The sequence below is a fragment of the Argentina anserina genome, chromosome 3 (genome assembly GCF_933775445.1).
Source record: "Argentina anserina chromosome 3, drPotAnse1.1, whole genome shotgun sequence".
Classification (NCBI taxonomy): domain Eukaryota; kingdom Viridiplantae; phylum Streptophyta; class Magnoliopsida; order Rosales; family Rosaceae; genus Argentina; species Argentina anserina.
In genome coordinates, this window is record NC_065874.1 from 10,636,482 (window position 1) to 10,654,808 (window position 18,327).

Here is an 18,327-nt window from a genome sequence, read left to right on the forward strand (position 1 = left end):
TGTTCATCTTCCACAACATCAGCGTTCTAAGTTGGATGCCCGGGCAATTAAATGTGTGTTTGTTTGGTACGGAGGACATCAGAAAGGATACCGGTGCTATCATCTCCCTACTCGGAAGTACTATGTCACTATGGATGTTACCTTTTTTGAGGATATGAGTTATTTTTCCTCTTCTGATACTACTCTTCAAGGGGAGAATTCATATTTTGAAGAGCTATATCATGGAAAGGGGGAGACAAGTGAGCCAGTCGATGTGGTAACAGGTCCCGTTGAGATTACCAAAGTGTCAGCCACACAGGCGCCACCAGAGGTTGTCACTCAATCGATTGAGACACCAGAAGCTGACAACACAATTGCCCCTCATGTCTCCCGTATCACTGTTTATACCCCTGACCAATGCTCTCCTGGTACAGAAGATCACTCATCTAAGGTTAGTCATTCTATTAGGGATAATAGTAGACAATATGTTTTGCCAAATAGGTCTACTCGGGGACAACCAACAAAAAAATATGAGCCTACCCTTCAAACTAAAGCCAAGTATCCAGTGGAAAATTTTATATCTACCAAAAGATTATCTAAGTCATCTGAGTCATTTGTGAATCAAATATCTACTGTATCAGTACCTAACAAAGTGCATGATGCATTGGGAGATCCAAAATGGAGGAAAGCAATGGAGGAAGAGATGGAAGCATTACAAAAGAACAATACTTGGGAGCTTGTACCTCCACCATATGGCAAGAAAACTGTAGGATGTCGTTGGGTGTTTACAGTGAAACATAATCCAGATGGGTCAGTAAGCCAGTATAAAGCACGCCTAGTAGCGAAGGGGTACACCCAGACATATGGCATAGACTATGATGAGACATTTGCACCTGTGGCAAAGATGAACACTATCCGGGTATTACTCTCTGTCGCTGCTAACTTGAACTGGCCACTTAGACAGTTTGATGTCAAGAATGCATTCCTTCATGGAGAACTAACAGAGGAAGTATACATGGATCTTCCGCCTGGATATGTGGCCACCTCCCCAAGTAACTCCGTATGCAGATTGAGAAAGTCTTTGTATGGTCTTAAACAGTCACCTCGTGCTTGGTTCGGAAGATTCTCACAATTCATGAGGAAACTTGGCTACAGACAAAGTAATTCAGACCACACGTTATTTCTCAAACATCAACAAAGGAAGGTAACAACCCTAATTATATATGTTGATGATATGGTAGTTACTAGGAATGATACTGTTGAGGTGGATAGATTACAGAAACAGCTTGCCACAGAGTTTGAGATGAAGGACCTAGGTACACTCAAGTACTTCTTAGGCATTGAAGTAGCCCGGGGAAGCAAAGGTATCTATCTGTGTCAAAGGAAGTACATCCTTGATCTACTAACAGAGACAGGTATGTTGGACTGCACTCCCATTGATACTCCTATTGAGCAGAACCACCGGTTAGCAGAGTATCCAGATCAAGTCCCTACTGACAAACCGCGTTATCAGAGGCTAGTCGGGCGCCTGATTTATCTATCACATACCAGACCAGATGTTGCGTATGCAGTAAATGTAGTAAGTCAGTTCATGCATAACCCCAGTGAGGACCACATGGATGCTGTTGTAAGGATCTTGAGGTACTTGAAGTCAGCTCCAGGGAGAGGAGTAATGTTTTCTAATCACAACAATATCGTTGATGTTTGTGGCTTCACAAATGCAGATTGGGCTGGAAATATTACAGATCGGAGGTCAACATCAGGGTATTTTACCTTTGTTGGAGGTAACCTTGTTACGTGGAGGAGTAAGAAACAAAATGTGGTAGCTCGATCTAGTGCTGAAGCAGAATACAGAGGTATGGCTCAGGGAGTGTGCGAGTTGTTGTGTATTAGGAATTTGCTACAAGATTTGGGTGTTAAACCTAAGAATGCTATACAATTGTACTGTGACAACAAGGCAGCTATTAATATTTCACAGAATCCTGTGCAACATGATCGTACAAAACATGTAGAGGTTGATCGTCACTTTATAAAAGAGAAGCTAGACGCTAAGATCATTTGCTTTCCGTTTGTTCCTACAGAAGAGTAACTTGCAGATATACTCACCAAAGGAGTGTCCAAGAATGTTTTTTATGACTCACTTTGTAAGTTGAGCATGGTTGATGTGTATGCGCCAACTTGAGGGGGAGTGTGAGTGGAATGTAGTAGGTATATTGGAGATAGTAGAGTGAGTAGGTGGTTAGTGTGAATTAGCCTATATATACCATTGTAATCTGTATATGAATTCATCAATTCAAATTCAAGCAATATACAAGCTTCATACATTTTCTAGTGAACACACCAAACCAACAAATTGAACCAATAAAGGGATGTAAATGTCCACAGAACATACAAAACCCAGAAAATAGGATGCAATCTTTTCAAACCCAACTGAGAATTGAGAAGCCGAAGAAGTATGAACGTACGGCAAGTTGACCTATTTGGGTTTGATGGAGCTCCAACTCATAGAAGCTTCCTACAATCCTGCAAAAATCAACGGGCGACAGTGAACCTAGGTTGAATCAGGAGGAAGATGATCCCGATGACGGAAGTGATGGTGGAGAGTGTGCTCGACGGCGACGGAAAAAGAAGAGGAAGATGAATCTCTTATTCTGACCGATGGTCATGCTACATGGCATATTTTGATTGGTGGGATACCATCCACGTGGTGCGTTTGACGCACTTAAGAATTTCTCTACATATATGAATTGAAAGGTCATATCTATGAACACCTGTTGGTTTGCAGCCCGGGCGATTAATATGAAATGGGGCACCAGATCGAATCCCAGTCACAAAGGGTTGGATCTTCTCAACTACCAATTTTCTGAGCTCTCCCCTCGGCATTATGGCTCCCAAGTCCCAACACAGAATACCCTACGTAGGACAGTGTACCTAAACGCATCACTAATCAGGGCGCGTACCAGAACGCCATGAAAACAAAGCTCACATGCAGCTCACCAGCTCATTGTAGTCGTCTCTCTTGTCCTCTTTGTTTTTCGTTAAGAAGCCGATTAGCTTTGGAAATTGGAAGAGCTGACCAGAGTACATAAACAGAGAACCCTACGAAAGCCAGGGTGGTCAGTCTAGCTAGAAGCAAGATAAAAAGGAACCACGAGCCGAGGTCGGAGATGAAAAGCAGATGACAATGCAAGTTGCCCAAGCTCGGAGCTGGGAGCTTAAGCTGTGCGATGATCGATTCGAGCCACGTCTGCGACACTTGTGGTGCCGAGGGCGAGTGCCCAGAACAAGTGCCCTGAGTGTGTGTTATCTTGTTGATTTGGGGCATTCAGAGACATCAGATTAGGCTTTACTTCATCATCTAGGGCAAAACAATTAGCCCCAGCCACTGGCTATGACGACCACCATGCCTACAAGGGCAACGCTAAGCTGCCTAAGAGCCTTCTTCCCGGCACCGATTACCGGCTTTAGTTCAAGTTCTAATCCCACGAGAAAGATGTAGTAAACGTGGCCCGGGTATCCTATAGTTCCTAACCTCAGCATGCTTTCGTATGGAGCAAAAGAGGTAAGCAAGTACACTCTGTACAAGATTTCACCTGAAAATGCCCCAGGAAAATGCCAGCCTGCAGAAAGATTCATATAATCAACAACATCGAAGATTAGATGAAGAGTTTGATCAGCAGTGTCCTTCAAAATTCAAGACCAAATAAATTAAAAGGATCAAATAGCTTACAAGAATTTGAGCGACAATACGTGATTGGTGCAAGGGTTTGAGGGCGCGCACGACTGGCACGAGAATGCTAGAAACAAACACGATGCTCGCCATTTGGAGAAACAAGACTGGGAAAATCAATTCGGCGGTATGCCTCACATGTTGTACTTGCTTATTACTTGATTTCCCAACAAATTGATTATATGTTTGGTTTCAGCCATGGAGGTAACGCTGCCAATCCTGTACGTCATTGTGTACGTCGACCTCCTTGTGGCCCGGCGGCCAGATTTTAGCCGTCCCCGAACCTCCTCCTCGTCTAGCTATATTGAGAATTCCTTGTGTTTTACAACCCCATACGCATCCCCCGGCGGCAATCTAGAGTAGGCATGCCTTTCGTTGTGATGCATGTAGAGTTTAATTAGTTACCATGTCTCCGCTGTGTTGGGTACTTTGGTTGAACATTTCCTTTAATGTTTCGATCTGTCCAGCTGCTTGCTCATTACTCTCCCTCATATCTCTCCTCCACATTTACGTTCTTCATTCAGTTATGTATGCTAGACTTCTAAAATTAGTCTAAGCAACATATATTGAGTTAATAAAGTTTACAATGATAACGAACTATTATCAATATCGATCTTTCTTTTTTTCCCCAAGAAGCTCCTCATATGTTGTGCACGATAACACCTTTCGTAAAATAAGTCTCTTTGTATGCGGAAAATCAAAATGAGTATTGATGGTGCTTTTGAAGTTTTGATGATCTTATAGTAGCTAGTGAAAAATAAAGGACGAGCAGATGATGCACGTTTGATTGGGGATTACGTACAATATAGAGCTTTATTTTCAGAACAAGTACGTCCTTATTCGTTGATAAATAACTCTTACCAGATGCCAGTATGGAAGCCATGTCTTTGCTTCACGGCATTGAAATGCAGTTCATGCAACAAGGTGACTTCTTCCTTTTAATTTGTTTGTCACTTTTGTTTTTCTTCTGATAATAAAAGACTAACACAATATCACATACAAAACCGAAGTTTCTACTTTCTAGGGCAACCAGAGTACTCAAACTGGTTGATACTGAAAACAGTAGCTATATATGAGCTAAAATATGTGGCTGAAAGTGAAAAACAATAGGGAAGAAAGGAGTACTGGTTATATAAGCATCTGATATCATGAATTAATCAATGATGATTCTCAACCTCCAAATGATGCTGCATGACTATAGATCACTACTACTACTATATATAACTTATGAGTATAGTTGGGAGTACGTCTCCTTCACTGAAATGTGCATGGGTGCTTGTAATTCCAAGCCTAGATGAAACCACGTACAAGACTATAATTAACTTCATAAAGAAGAACATTGGTTCGACAAAATGATATGCCAGCATAACACTAAGATAGAATTGGGGTGTGCTGTGTGCATATGTTCAACAATCTTGCATAAAAAATCTAGGCAATTAACCACTTCATCCACCTGTAAGTCTGTAACACAGTGTTGACCTCGATCGACTTATCACTACATTAAAACAACTCAAAATGTAATTATTGACACAAAATATTGTGTATATGTTTTAGCTTATGAACATTCGCTGGAGATCGGTGATACAACCGTCTTCTGCACCCACCCTTCCGGCCCTGTTAGACTAATCAACATGTACGTACCCGAAGAAGCTAGGCGCGCAGACCATTCATGCATACTACCCTAGTAAAAACTAAAAAGAGAACATAAGCTTTCTCCTGAGTCCTCCTTATGTTATATGCATCTTGTACGATATTATTACTCGTCATCGTCATGGCATTATTATTGTTGCATTATCGACTTCTTTCAAAACGAAGGAAGGAAAGGAAGCGAAAGAATGAATTGTGGATGCTAACTATATGTCACATAACCAAACATTGTTCGCTCAACGAATTGCATGACCATATCCCATACATGCACACAAGTATGTATACATACTATATAACTAGTAGTAAGTAAGAGACTGATAGAATTAAGACTCTTATTAGGATGCTCTAAGTTTGAAAGTTTATGCATGTAAGTTTGAATACTAGTTTACAGGTGGTGTGTGACTGTGTGCATATCATATAGTAAGATATTGGTGAGAATTAATGAGACATTATTTTATATTTGAAATTTTGAGGTATCAGATGCGTGCGATGAAATACTTAACCAAGATAAAAGAGGATGTGAACATCAAGGTTGATAGAGGGACACAGAAATTAAATTTGAGGTTCTAAACCGTTCAAGTCCCCAATTTAAGGAAATGACTACGCATTTTTCAAAGAGTCTATAGACTTTGCGTTGAGAACCACATATGGTCCCTTTCGGGACATCCGATAAAAAAAAACCACATATGAGACCTAGCCTGTCTCACAGGCCCAAACATCTATTTAATTCTTTGTTGTATTCTAGTAACTATTCGACCACTTATAGTCCTCTGTAAACTCTTTTGGCTTCCTGAATGAAATATCAAAAAGCCTTCATTCTTTGAGCCATTTACAATTTATGTAATTTACTTAAGTTCTTCTTATTTCTGCTTTCAATTTAGTTATTTATCATTCCAAATTGAGTTTGCATCCTATCATTTGGTACCAGAGCCATGACTCTGCTTGGCCTTCGAAATCCCCACCCTTCCCTCCCGTTATTCAATTCTACCATTACTCTGATTTCCGCTGCCAACACTACTTCCTCCTATACATCACCACGTCTTTCTCTGGAACTATTGCAAGCCCAGAATGCAGATCTACACATTTCCATCGAGTCTCTGCGCCAAGACCAGCTGAATCTACTTTGGGAGTCACACGTAAATTTCTTGTGTTACCATGAAAAAGTTAATACAAGAGTAAAAGATGAAAAACAAGAGAAGTTGATTGAACTGAATCAATTGTATCGCAACTGTGAAAAATACCAGGCTATAATATAGAGAAAGTAACTAGCTGTTATCAGACTAAGCTAAAACCCTAATCCAATCATTAACCTAAGGTTAATACACTGCCCTATTACAATTAGGACTGTACAAAGAAACAAGGGATAATCATGCTTGCTGAAAGCATAAGCATGCTTGAGCTCTCTAATCAATCATCAAAGAAAGAAGAAGAGAAAGATCATTAACATTAAATGCTTCGATATCAAACCGTGACCAGTCCTATCTTTGCCAAGATGAAACTGGTAATAATTATCTTACACTTCAACACTCCCCCTCAAGCTGATACTAGGGAATCCCTAGTTCCTAGCTTGCTCAACAATTGATCAAACTGAGCAGAAGGAAGAATCTTTGTAAAAAACGTCTGCAAGTTGATCACTAGAACGAATATAAGTAGTTGCAAGAAGCTTGTTTTGGACTTTATGGCGCACAAAATGACAGTCCGTTTCAATGTGTTTGGTCCTTTTATGGAAAACTGGATTTGCTGCAATATGCATTACAGCTTGATTATCATAATGTAACATAATTGGTTTATCACACTTGATCCCCAAATCTGCAAGAAGGCTTTTTAACCATATCAAACATGTAGTGGCAGCCATGGCTCGATACTCAGCCTCTGCACTAGATCTTGCTGCCACTGTTTGTTTCTTATTTTTTCATGTAACTAGATTCTCACAAACGAATGTGCAAAAACCTGTTGTAGACCTTCGATCAATGGTATTACCTGCCCAATTAGAGTTACAATACCCTTATAGAGAAAAATGATCATTCTTTCTCATCAAAATCCCTTTGGTAATTGTACCTTTGAGATATATGAGAATTCTTTTTACCAAGTGATAATGATATGAATTTGGAGAGTGCATAAATTGACTAACCAAACTTACAACATATGTAATGTCTGATCTTGTGATGGTGAGTCCTTTGGTAAATAGAAATGGTGGTGAGAGCATCTCTTTCAGCTTCAAGATTGATGTTGCTTGGAAGAGGAGATTTGGAAATGCTACTGTGTTTCCCACGTTCCTATAACAAATCAATAATGTACTTCATTTGGTTTAAAAATAGCTTTGATTAAGATCTATCCATTTCAATACCAAGAAAGTACCTAGCTCTCCAAGGTCTTCAATTGCAAAAGTGGCATGCAATGATTACTTGAGAGCTTGAATTTCTTCAACATTTTCTCCTGTAATAATAAGATCATCAACATAGACAAGAACAATGAGTATGCCAACTGTACTAGACCTGACAAACATGGTTGAATCACTGTTGCTTCTTGCAAAGCCTGCACCAAAAAGAACTGAGCTTAGTTTAGAGTACCAAGCTCTTGGTGATTGTTTGAGGCCATATATTGCCTTGTGTAGCTTGCAGACCATGCCTGACACATTAACTTGTTCATGGTCTGGTGGTAGCTTTATGTATACATCTTCCTCTAAGTCTCCATGTAAAAATGCATTCTTGACATCCATTTGGTACAAGGACCAGCCATGATTCACTGCTACAAAGAGAATCACCCGAACAGTGTTCATTTTTACCACAAGTGCAAAAGTTTCTTTGTAATCAACACCATAGGTTTGAGTGAATCCCCTTGCAACCAATCTAGCTTTGTATCTCTCCACTTCACCATTTGAATGTAACTTGATCTTGTAAACCCATCTAGTTCCTACAACCTTGTGATCTTTTGGAAGCTGCACAACACTCTAGGTCTTGTTGTCATTCAAGGCCTGTAATTCATCTGCCATTGCTTTTCTCCAAACTGGAGAACTATTTGCTTTCTCAAACGTTTTTGGTTTAGTGAGTTCACAAAATTTATTGAGAAAGGCACTATGATGAAGATAAATTTTGTTGAGAACATCAACATTACCAATTGGATGTCGAGGAGTATAAGTATCATAGCCTTGCAGACAAACTGAAGTTTTCCTAGTTCGACTAAGATATCTTCTGGATGAGTCTGCAAGCTGTAGTTCTTGTGGATTTGCATTTTCAACAGCTTCTTGAACTTCTTGAACTTCTTGAACCTCTTCTTGATCATTCTCATCATTTTCAACATCTGCAATTTCATTTCTCGGGTTGGAGCATACTGCAACATCATCAACAACATGACTTATTACTGCTTCAAAGAAATCAGTCTGAATCTCCCCCTGACAATCACCTTCTTGATTAAAAAAAAAAAGGATTCGATTCATCGAATCTGACATCTCGAGATACAAACAGTTTCTTGCTTTGAGGATTGTAGCATTTATATCCTTTTTTGTGAAGAGGAATAAGCAAGGAATATATACTTAGTAGTCCTCTGATCTAACTTGTCACGATGAGTTGCATGTATCTGAACATAACAGATGCAACCAAAAACCTTCAAATGATCAATGTTAATTTCTCTCCCTTTTAGAACATGAAAATAAGATTTAAAATCAAGCACACCGGTAGGAAGACGATTGATCAAATATGATGCAGTATGAATAGCATGAGACTAGAATTATTTTGGTACATTTGTTTGCAACATTAATGCTCTTGTTTTCTCCAACAATTCTCTATTTTTCCTTTCTGATATGCCATTCTGTTGTGGAGTGCCAACTGAACTGGTTTGTTGCATTATGCCATGATCACTTAAATAATTTGTCATAATTCTAGAAGTATACTTAGTGTCATTATTTGATTGAGGTTGGCAAATATTGGAAGAAAAATGATTTCTGACCAAATTATGAAAGTCCTGGAATGATTTAGAAACTTGATTCTATGATTTCATAAGATACACAAAGGTTGTCCGAGAGAAATCGTCAATAAAAGTTACATAATACGTGTAGCCATCTATAGAAGTGATCCTAGCTGGTCCCTAAACATCTGAGTGGATCAACTCAAAAGGTTTTGAAGCTCTAGACATAGAGTTTGGAAAAAGCTAGCCTAGTTGACTTTGATTTCTAACAAGTTTCACAAACATGAGATGGTTTACAAAAATTAGGAAAATAAAAATGACATAACATGAGCTGAAGTGTGAGCAAGCCACATGTGCCACAAAAAATAATGCTCAGGAGATGAAAGAGACTCAGCAAGCAGTGATTTTGTGAAGCTTGGTGAAGATGAGATGTAAAAGTCAATTGAGATAGAATCTTTCACCAATCGATATATTGGAAACTTAATCCTAAAAAATAACACTAGTTGAAAATATGACTAAACAATCTAGTATTTTTGTAATCTTTCCAGATAACAATTTAAAGTCTCAATTTTTTTAAAATACTTTTAGCTTGCCTTTTCCTAAAATAGGTACATTTACGACTATTATTTAAATCTAGAGCCGTAGAAGTTGCACATATGATACATGGAATCTCCTCATGATCAACACTATTTGAGTTTGCAAGGAAACCTGCAAATTTTCCAAGCATTGTTGTTGGATCACTAGTGCTACTGCTGGCCTGTTTTTGTTGAAGGAATGAGGCAAACTCATTTAGGAGATTAATTGGATTTGCAGTGAACTCCATGTGACAATCAGAGGTGTTGTAGCTTGCTTGGTTTGCCTTTGGAGTGTAAGCTTGCCTTGAATGGTTTCAATAAATCTCCTCCTCCTCCCGCTCAATTGAATAAATCTCAGTCCAAAACCCTCACCCAATTCCAATCCCAATTTTGCCCAAAAATGAGAGAGCAGGAAACCGAGAAGCTCCGCGCGGTGGTCAGAGACTGCGTCACCAAGCACCTCTACTCGTCTGCCATCTTCTTCGCCGATAAAGTCGCCGCCTTTTCCAAAGAGCCCGCCGATATCTACATGCTCGCTCAGGCCCTCTTCCTCGGCCGCCACTACCGCCGCGCCTTCCACCTCCTCCACTCCTCCAAGATCGTCGACCGCGACCTCCGCTTCCGGTACCTCGCCGCCAAGTGCCTCGTGAGTCAACTTTTCTGAAATTGGGGCTTTGGCTTTGTTAACTGCTTACCCTCCAAAGTTTCGAGCTTTCTTGAATTTCAGTTGTGGGTTTCTTTTTAAGTTGTTGAGTTACATTTACTTTGTTGAATTTGGATGTTCTTGATTTGGTGATTTGGAACTTTTGAGTGAAGTTGGGGGCACTGAGTGGTTTTTGACTGGTTTGATTTTGATGTGTTGGTGTTGTTATCAGGAAGAGCTGAAGGACTGGCATCAGTGCCTTAATATACTTGGCGATGCGAATGTGGATGAACATGGGAACGTATATGACAGAAATGATTCTAATCTCATGTACTTGGATAAAGGCGGCGAAGATCATGAAATCAATGTGAGGTTCTTTCCCATTACCCTCACTTGCAGCTCCATTGCTTTATGAAATGTCGTCTGGTAACTGTTTCTATAAGACACAGCAACTGTAAAGCTCAGTGAAACACATTGTTAAGATTAAAGTAATTCAGTACAACGTAAGTATATGTAATTGGTAAGAACCTTAGCCCATGATGGCTATCAATGACTTGTTGAAATATGATATCAGATTGGTCTGTCTAAGCTGGTTTTTGTGTACTAAGTATGCTCTTATTTTATTTTGCAATACTATGTTTATTCTTTGGGAGTTGAAGTTTGTGAATATCCTTGTTTGCATTGTTGGTTTTTGTATTGACCAGCGATTCAAACTATAGATGCATGTTTAGGTTGTACTACTAATATGTTTCTGTCTGGTGTCTTGTCGCTTAATATGTGCTATTCTTGCTTGCTACAGATAGCTTCTGCAATATGTTTTCTACGTGGTAAGGCATTTGAAGCTCTGGAAAACCGTGCCCAGGCTCGGAAATGGTAATTATTTTCCATTACTACTATAACCATTTGAAGTGTGTTTGTGATTCTGCATGTGTATTTTGGCTAGCTCTCAGTGGATATATTTTTTTATTTATAGCAGCTTTGAGATTTAAATTTTATAGTTAAAATCCGTTCGTAAACTAATAGTAATATTATAGTTTCTGTATGAGTGACTTCTGTTTGATTTTGTCTTTATTTTGAAAGGTACAAAGCTGCAATCAAAGCTGATCCTTTATGTTATGAGGTATGCTGGCATTTTTTATTATGGATCTCTTAGATGTTTACTTCCCTAAAATTGTATTCTGTTGTACAACATTTATGACTGACTAAAGTTGAGAAGTAGCATTGCCTACAGATGTTCCCTAATGGCTTTATTATTCCGTTTCAGGCATTGGAATGTCTCATTGACAACCACATGCTTACATGTGAGGAAGGTAGTCATCGAAATAATCCCTTTGTTTTATGGAGATCTTTTTTTCATGCATGGAAGTAACATCTTGGATTAAATTTGATTATTAAATCCCGCTTTCCTTGGTCTTATCGTTTCTTCTATCTACTAGCTTATCGAGTTTAGGTCTTTGTTATATTTCTTAGTAATCAGTATTGCATTTGAGCTTTTTTGCTTTAGTTGTTGTTTGGTGATGCTGGTTGCTTCTTGGACCGGATAGTCTTAACCAATAAAGCAAAGACCACCAGGCCAAGAAGGGACTAGCCGTAGAGTGGATGAGTTGGGTCTGTTTTCCTCAAGAAATAATGGGGTTAAGATGATGGTATTTCTACTTATACCTTTTGATATGCTGCTAAATTTCAGAGGCAAGTCTACTTTCGTCGATACAATTTGGTCCTCAAGATGGATGGCTTTCATCATTTTACTCGTGCTTGATAAAAAAGGTAAACATAATTGAATCTCCAATATGCTCTAAGTGGGATAGTTTTTGAATATCTTTATATCTTTCAGGGCCTTATTGTTTATTAATAAAGATGTACTTAAAGACATTTACTTGCCATGTTCTCCAGTATGACAAAGAAAATGTTGTAGAAGCAAACTTTGGAGAACTTGAAAAAGAGAGATCTAATAGTAACACTCCCGATCTTTCCTTCATTCACACTCTGAAAAGCAACACTGACCTTCTGGCTTGCAAAGCAGAATACTACCATCAGTGCGGTGAATATCAAAAATGCTTTGAGCTTACCTCTTTGTAAGTTGGCAATTGGTTCAAAAACAAACTTCAATATTCTACTTATGTGATGCTCCATCAAAGAAATAATCTATTTTATCATTTTACATAACAGCCTACTTGAAAAGGACACTTTTCATCTCAAAAGTACATTAGTGCATCTAGCAGCTGCTATGGAACTTGGGAATTCAAATGAGCTCTATCTTATGGCATGCAATTTGGTGAAGGACTATCCTCAAAAGTGAGTGGTTGAAACACTTACTGCTTGAACTTTATTTGCATAGACGTATGTATTGTGTTCGCTGGTATAGCCCATGAGACGGGATGTTCAACTGGGATTGTGGTTGGGGGTTTGAGGAAATTTTTAAAACTCTTTTGAGATGCCACTTGAAGGAAGCTATAGGAGTTTTATTAGAAATTCACTGTTGTGTTGTGTTTTCTGTTTATTTACTTTATTACTAATCAGGTTTGTTGTCTGTGTAGGGCTTTGTCATGGTTTTCTGTTGGCTGTTACTATTATTGTATCAAAAAGTACGATCAGTCACGCCGTTATTTTAGGTAATATCATTATGATTAGTAGTCCTGTGTTTTGGGTGTCCACTTAATGGTTGAAGATAGTTTGGAGCACAAGAAACTTTTTACATGTACTATTTCTGAAGTTTTGATTTGTTCGGGGTTGAAGTACATGAATTTCTTATTTATCTTGGGTATGTTATACATTACAGTAAGGCTACCAATGTAGATGGAAACTTTCCACCTGCATGGATTGGATATGGGAATGCTTATTCTGCTCAAGATGAGGGAGATCAGGCAATGTCAGTTTATCGTACTGCTGCTCGTTTGTTTCCAGGGTAAGTTATTGTATATCTAGGTAATTGTTTTTTTCTTTTTTTAATTTCTTCCAGCACTTCGACATACATGGAGACATAATATTTTAATATGTACATGTGCTGCTGTTGATTGTTTTTATATTAAAATAAGATTTTTATTTTTTGTTTGATGAAATCTCTTCTTAATTTCATATAAAGTATGACATCAATACTTTCTCTACACTTTCCCACCCTATCTCCTGGAATTGCTTTGCAAGGTTCAAATTTTAGGTTAAAATTAAAGCTTCAGTAGTATATTTTATTAAATATGGTCAACCAATCCGGTCTCTTTGTGGTATTAACACCATAGCACCCCTTAAAGAAAATATGCAACGAAGTAATTGGAGTCATTCTTCAAATTATATGGGAAGCCAGCTATGTTGAGTGAATTGTTTTTTCTTATTTGACTTTGCTTCATATGCCCCTGTGGTAAGGTCATATGGGTAGAGCAAAGAAGATGAGTCTGATATTCTTTTTGTTGTTTTTACTATAAAGCTTATAATAATGCTGTTCTCCCTCTCTCTCTCTCTCTCTCTCTCTCTCTCTCTCTCTCTCTCTCTCTCAGACACTTGAATACTGTCTGTTGTAATCTTGCCTTTGATTTGAATGCTAATTCATCCACTTCTATTGGTCTATGTGATAGTATAAAAGAAGCACTGACTAGTCAGGTTGAGCACCTATATTTATAAATGACCCAAATGGTATCTCTAGCCTGCAATTAAGAGAAAATATCACAGCACGTATCATCAGTATAAATAAGGTATCCTTATTTAACTGCTGCTTTAAACGTACATAGTATCATATTTTTCATGTTTTCAAGTAATTCATACTTAAGGTATCCTTATGACAAATCTTGATTCTGTGTTACAGGTGTCATTTACCAACTTTGTACATCGGAATGGAGTACATGCGAACCCACAGCCACAAGCTTGCTGAGCAGGTGACATAGAGTTCTGTAAAGTGTAAACACTTGAATACTGTCTTTTGTAATCTTGCCTTTGGTTTGAATGCTAATTCATCCACTTCTATTGGTCTATGTGATAGTCTAAAAGAAGCACTGACTAGTCAGGTTGAGCACCTATATTTATAAACGACCCAAATGCTATCTCTAGCCTGCAATTAAGAGAAAATATCACAGCACATTACGTATCATCAGTTTATTTTGGATGAACTACTGCTATACCTTTTATAATACCTGGATTCTTCCATGATCCCTAAAGTCTATTGTATACGATTTTTAATAAGCTTCACATTCTTATTAAATTATTGATGTCACCGGTTCATTCTGTGGTTCCTCTGTTCTCATTTGATGTCCAGTCCAGTTCTCAACATCAGGTATCATCAGTTAGAATGTAGAATATCAAAGTATGACAGTAGTGACAAGTGAGATGGCTATGATCTTAGAAGTAACCTTCGTATTGAATACCTTTACTTCTTAATTCATACATTTGAGGGCCTTCGTATTGAATACCTTTACTTCTTACTTCATACATTTGATTGTCTATTATGCATGCCCCCCTGACAATTATAGACACTGCAACCATATTTCTTTTATTGCATTAACATCCAAGTACTGAAATGCCCATTGCTTTTCTTAGTTTTTGGTGCAGGCTAAGACTACTTGCCCATCGGATCCTCTCGTATATAATGAACTTGGAGTCGTTGCTTATCAAATGAAAGAGTAAGTACTAAATCCTGAAATTTGTGACCCTCTTGTGGATGCACAATCGGTAAATACGTAACTACTGCTATATCAGTGGGCTTAGGCATGCCTTTGATTTTAATTTATAATCTAAGTGTCCTGAAATGTGTGATAACCAAGTGGTTTGTTTTTATCTCACTTTTGTCACATTATGGATATACGTAATCGTTTGCTATAACAATGGGCTTCGGTGTGCCTTGATTGTAATTCTCAAGTGTGTTTGAATGTGATATAACCTAGTGCTCTGTTTTGATCAGTACTTTTGTAATTTTGTCACAATTATGGCTATATGTAGGTTGTAAGTTTCAGAAATGCTTGTCAACATGTTTTTTTTTCTTGTAACACTTGATAGTCATTAGTGGCCTTGGGATGGATACAACAAAAAGATAGTCATGTTGCTAGAGAATTAAGTTTGTGTTTTTCTTTTTTTCTATTTCCCAACCCTCTCTCTTTATACCGCGTTAACTAATTCTTAATGAAACTTTTGTTTGATACAGTTATAATAAAGCTCTGTGGTGGTTTCAGAAAACTCTGGCACAAATTCCTTCCCCTTTAGGTGAATTGTGGGAACCGACAGTAGTTAATCTCGCCCATGTATACCGGAAGTTGAAGTATGTTATATGTTCATAGTTCGTAGCACTTCTTTTGTTAGTACCTTATGATTGGTTGAGGATATCAAGCAATATGATGTATGACTTTATTTATTTATTTCTTTTTTTGCCTATCTATATAAACTTTCTATGTCTCAGGATGTACAATGAAGCTATTTCATACTACGAGAAAGCACTTGCATTATCAGCAAGAAGTGTGAGTACTTATGCAGGTCTTGCATATGCTTACCATTTGCAGGTATGTAATTTTTTGTCTTTTAGGAAAAATAAATAAAAACTCATTCATTTGAAGTACATTAGGGGGACTGATGTCTTAATTTGTGGCTGCCCGATTATGCATTAAATATTAATAGTTTAATATCTGGAATGAGTCTGCATTAGATTTAGATATTAGTGCATGTTTGGTACCTTGGACTTGTGTGGACCTCCTTATTTTTTAAGATTGTCCTACTCTCATGTGGGTTGCCTTAAGTTGCACTAAGTTTGTCCCATGTTTGGTGTTCCACATGATTAGAAAGTATTACCCTTGCTCAAAGACTTGCATCCAAAATCAGAAGGGCGAAATAATCACTTCTGAATATAATTGAAAGGTGTTACGATTGAATTTCCATTGACCTGAGTGCATACAATTGATACACATATACTGCATCCTATACAATTATAATGAATGACATTCCTAAACTGAGATGAATTCAATAATGATAATTGAATCCTGATTATATGCAATTATCATTAATGTAGTCATCTCAGTATTGCAATTATCAATAAAAGGGCTAAATTATTCAGTGTTCTTTGGCTCCAACAAATCCAATCCATTCTAGAATTCAATCCATTTCAGAACTCAATCCATTCCAGAACAAAATGGACCAATAAAATTCATGCCATCCCGGAAAACGATTCAAGTGCAGTCTTTGATGGTGAGTACAATAATGGTGCCATTCCATTCAGATTTTAATGAATACAATGAATGCAAAGCAAAATAAGAACTAAAGAAACTATTGATTCTCAGAGGAAAAATGTTTAATTCAAATGAGAATTGTGATGAAAGCAATGAAATACCGACCCAACACTCAGATCGATTCATCAATCCCAATTTTTTTGAATTCTGAAAACAGATCATCCATGAAATTCAACCAACATAATCAAAACAAGTCACCAACAAAACCCGATTTGATTCCTCACAATTCATAACCCAAACACCCATAATTCTCAACGCTTTTCTCCTCAAAATTCACATGAAAAAAAAAAAACAGAACAAACAATTCTCTCTCCTCTTCCCGCACTTTCAATCGGAAAAGGCTCATCGGAATCGGAAAAACCCACACCAGAATCCAGAGGTTTTTACTTGCTGTTGAAAAGAAGAGATAGAATGGCTTTGTGTTGAACGAAGAAGGAAGAAGGAGAAATAGCGCTTGTCGCTGACCTCGCTATCTAGGGGCCAAGGAAAGGAGCACTCTGTTTAACACCGCCTAAGGAGGTGAATCAAGAAACAAGGGTTTGCTTAAGGTCATTTAAGTTTATACCCATGTTACTCTAAACATGGGACTAATTACTTTTTTGCTTCTTATCTAATACAATCTGGGTTAATCCTAGCAAACAAACATGCACTTAAGGTCTCTGCTCGCATTTTTTTGCGCGGATTTTGTTTATGAATCTTAACTTGAAAACCAAGCATTTGGATGCTGCGCTCTCTCTGCTCTCTCATATGAAGATTGAGAAAGAACTTCTGTCTTAAATTGCAATAAATGTTCTTGGACCTCATTTCTATGTGTACTCCACCCAGATAGTAGGAAATTGTAGTCTCATAGTCTTCTAGCTTGAATATTTGTCTCTATTATGCTTCTAAATTGATGTTTACCTTGTCAGTTTTGATGTCAATTTGTTCTTTTTACTGAGCTGTACTCCTTGTTCTTCTTATATGCTGTAGTAATTTAGAGGAATACTACTAGCAAAGCTTATGTTGATGACATAATTCATGAGAACAGTATTTTATCAAACAAATCTATAAATAAATGAAGTCTCATATGTCTTATGCATCAGTCCAACATGATGACAATAGTGTGCTAATGTTTCGCCTCGTTCTACTGTTTGTTGTCCAGGATAATTTTACCGCAGCAATAACATATTATCATAAAGTAAGTAATTACTTTCTAATGAATTATATGTGATGTATAAGGATAAGAGAATAATTTGACTGCAGCTCTGATGGTTCTGCTTTGTTTTGTTTTTTTGGGTGCAGGCTTTATGGATAAAGCCGGATGATCAGTTCTGTACTGAAATGCTAAGTTTAGCTTTAGCAGATGAATGCCACGGGAATGTAGACCACAGAACTGAGTTCAGATGATTATGGTAGTATAAGTGTTCTCACATGTATTGTTGTATTCCATGTGAAATAGAAAGCAAATACCCTGGATAGATTAGCAGATGTAATCTTATATGGCTTTGGAGTCTTGACAGCTTGACTTGTAATTACTAGATTTTATAACAGAATCCTTCTCTGTAAGACAGATTTTCACTGTGAAAGATATGCCATCTTTCTGCCCCACATATTATTGAGATCTTCGACAAACTCACACAAGTCAAAAAGAAAAAATAAATAAGTTAGAAACATCAA

General features: G+C 37.8%; 1 protein-coding gene across 1 annotated transcript; it reads left to right on the plus strand.

Moving 5' to 3' along the window:
* The first annotated feature begins 10,097 nt into the window (after window positions 1-10,097).
* Window positions 10,098-18,251, plus strand: LOC126786269 (anaphase-promoting complex subunit 6). The gene is made up of 16 exons (XM_050512043.1): window positions 10,098-10,480; window positions 10,710-10,844; window positions 11,277-11,350; window positions 11,558-11,597; window positions 11,742-11,787; window positions 12,165-12,244; window positions 12,371-12,552; window positions 12,647-12,772; window positions 13,015-13,089; window positions 13,257-13,382; window positions 14,271-14,340; window positions 14,999-15,081; window positions 15,600-15,713; window positions 15,852-15,951; window positions 17,813-17,848; window positions 17,953-18,251. Exons 1-16 carry the CDS (start codon window positions 10,235-10,237, stop codon window positions 18,055-18,057), a joined length of 1,638 nt encoding a protein of 545 aa, XP_050368000.1. The 5' UTR covers window positions 10,098-10,234; the 3' UTR covers window positions 18,058-18,251.
* The last annotated feature ends 76 nt before the right edge of the window (window positions 18,252-18,327 follow it).

Coding starts and splice junctions, on each gene's coding strand:
- LOC126786269 (XM_050512043.1), top strand. CDS start 10,235: ATGAGAGAGCAGGAAACCGAGAAGCTCCGCGCGGTGGTCAGAGACTGC. Junction 11,351..11,557: donor CGTGCCCAGGCTCGGAAATG/GTAATTATTTTC, acceptor TTATTTTGAAAG/GTACAAAGCTGCAATCAAAG. Junction 15,714..15,851: donor CATGTATACCGGAAGTTGAA/GTATGTTATATG, acceptor TCTATGTCTCAG/GATGTACAATGAAGCTATTT.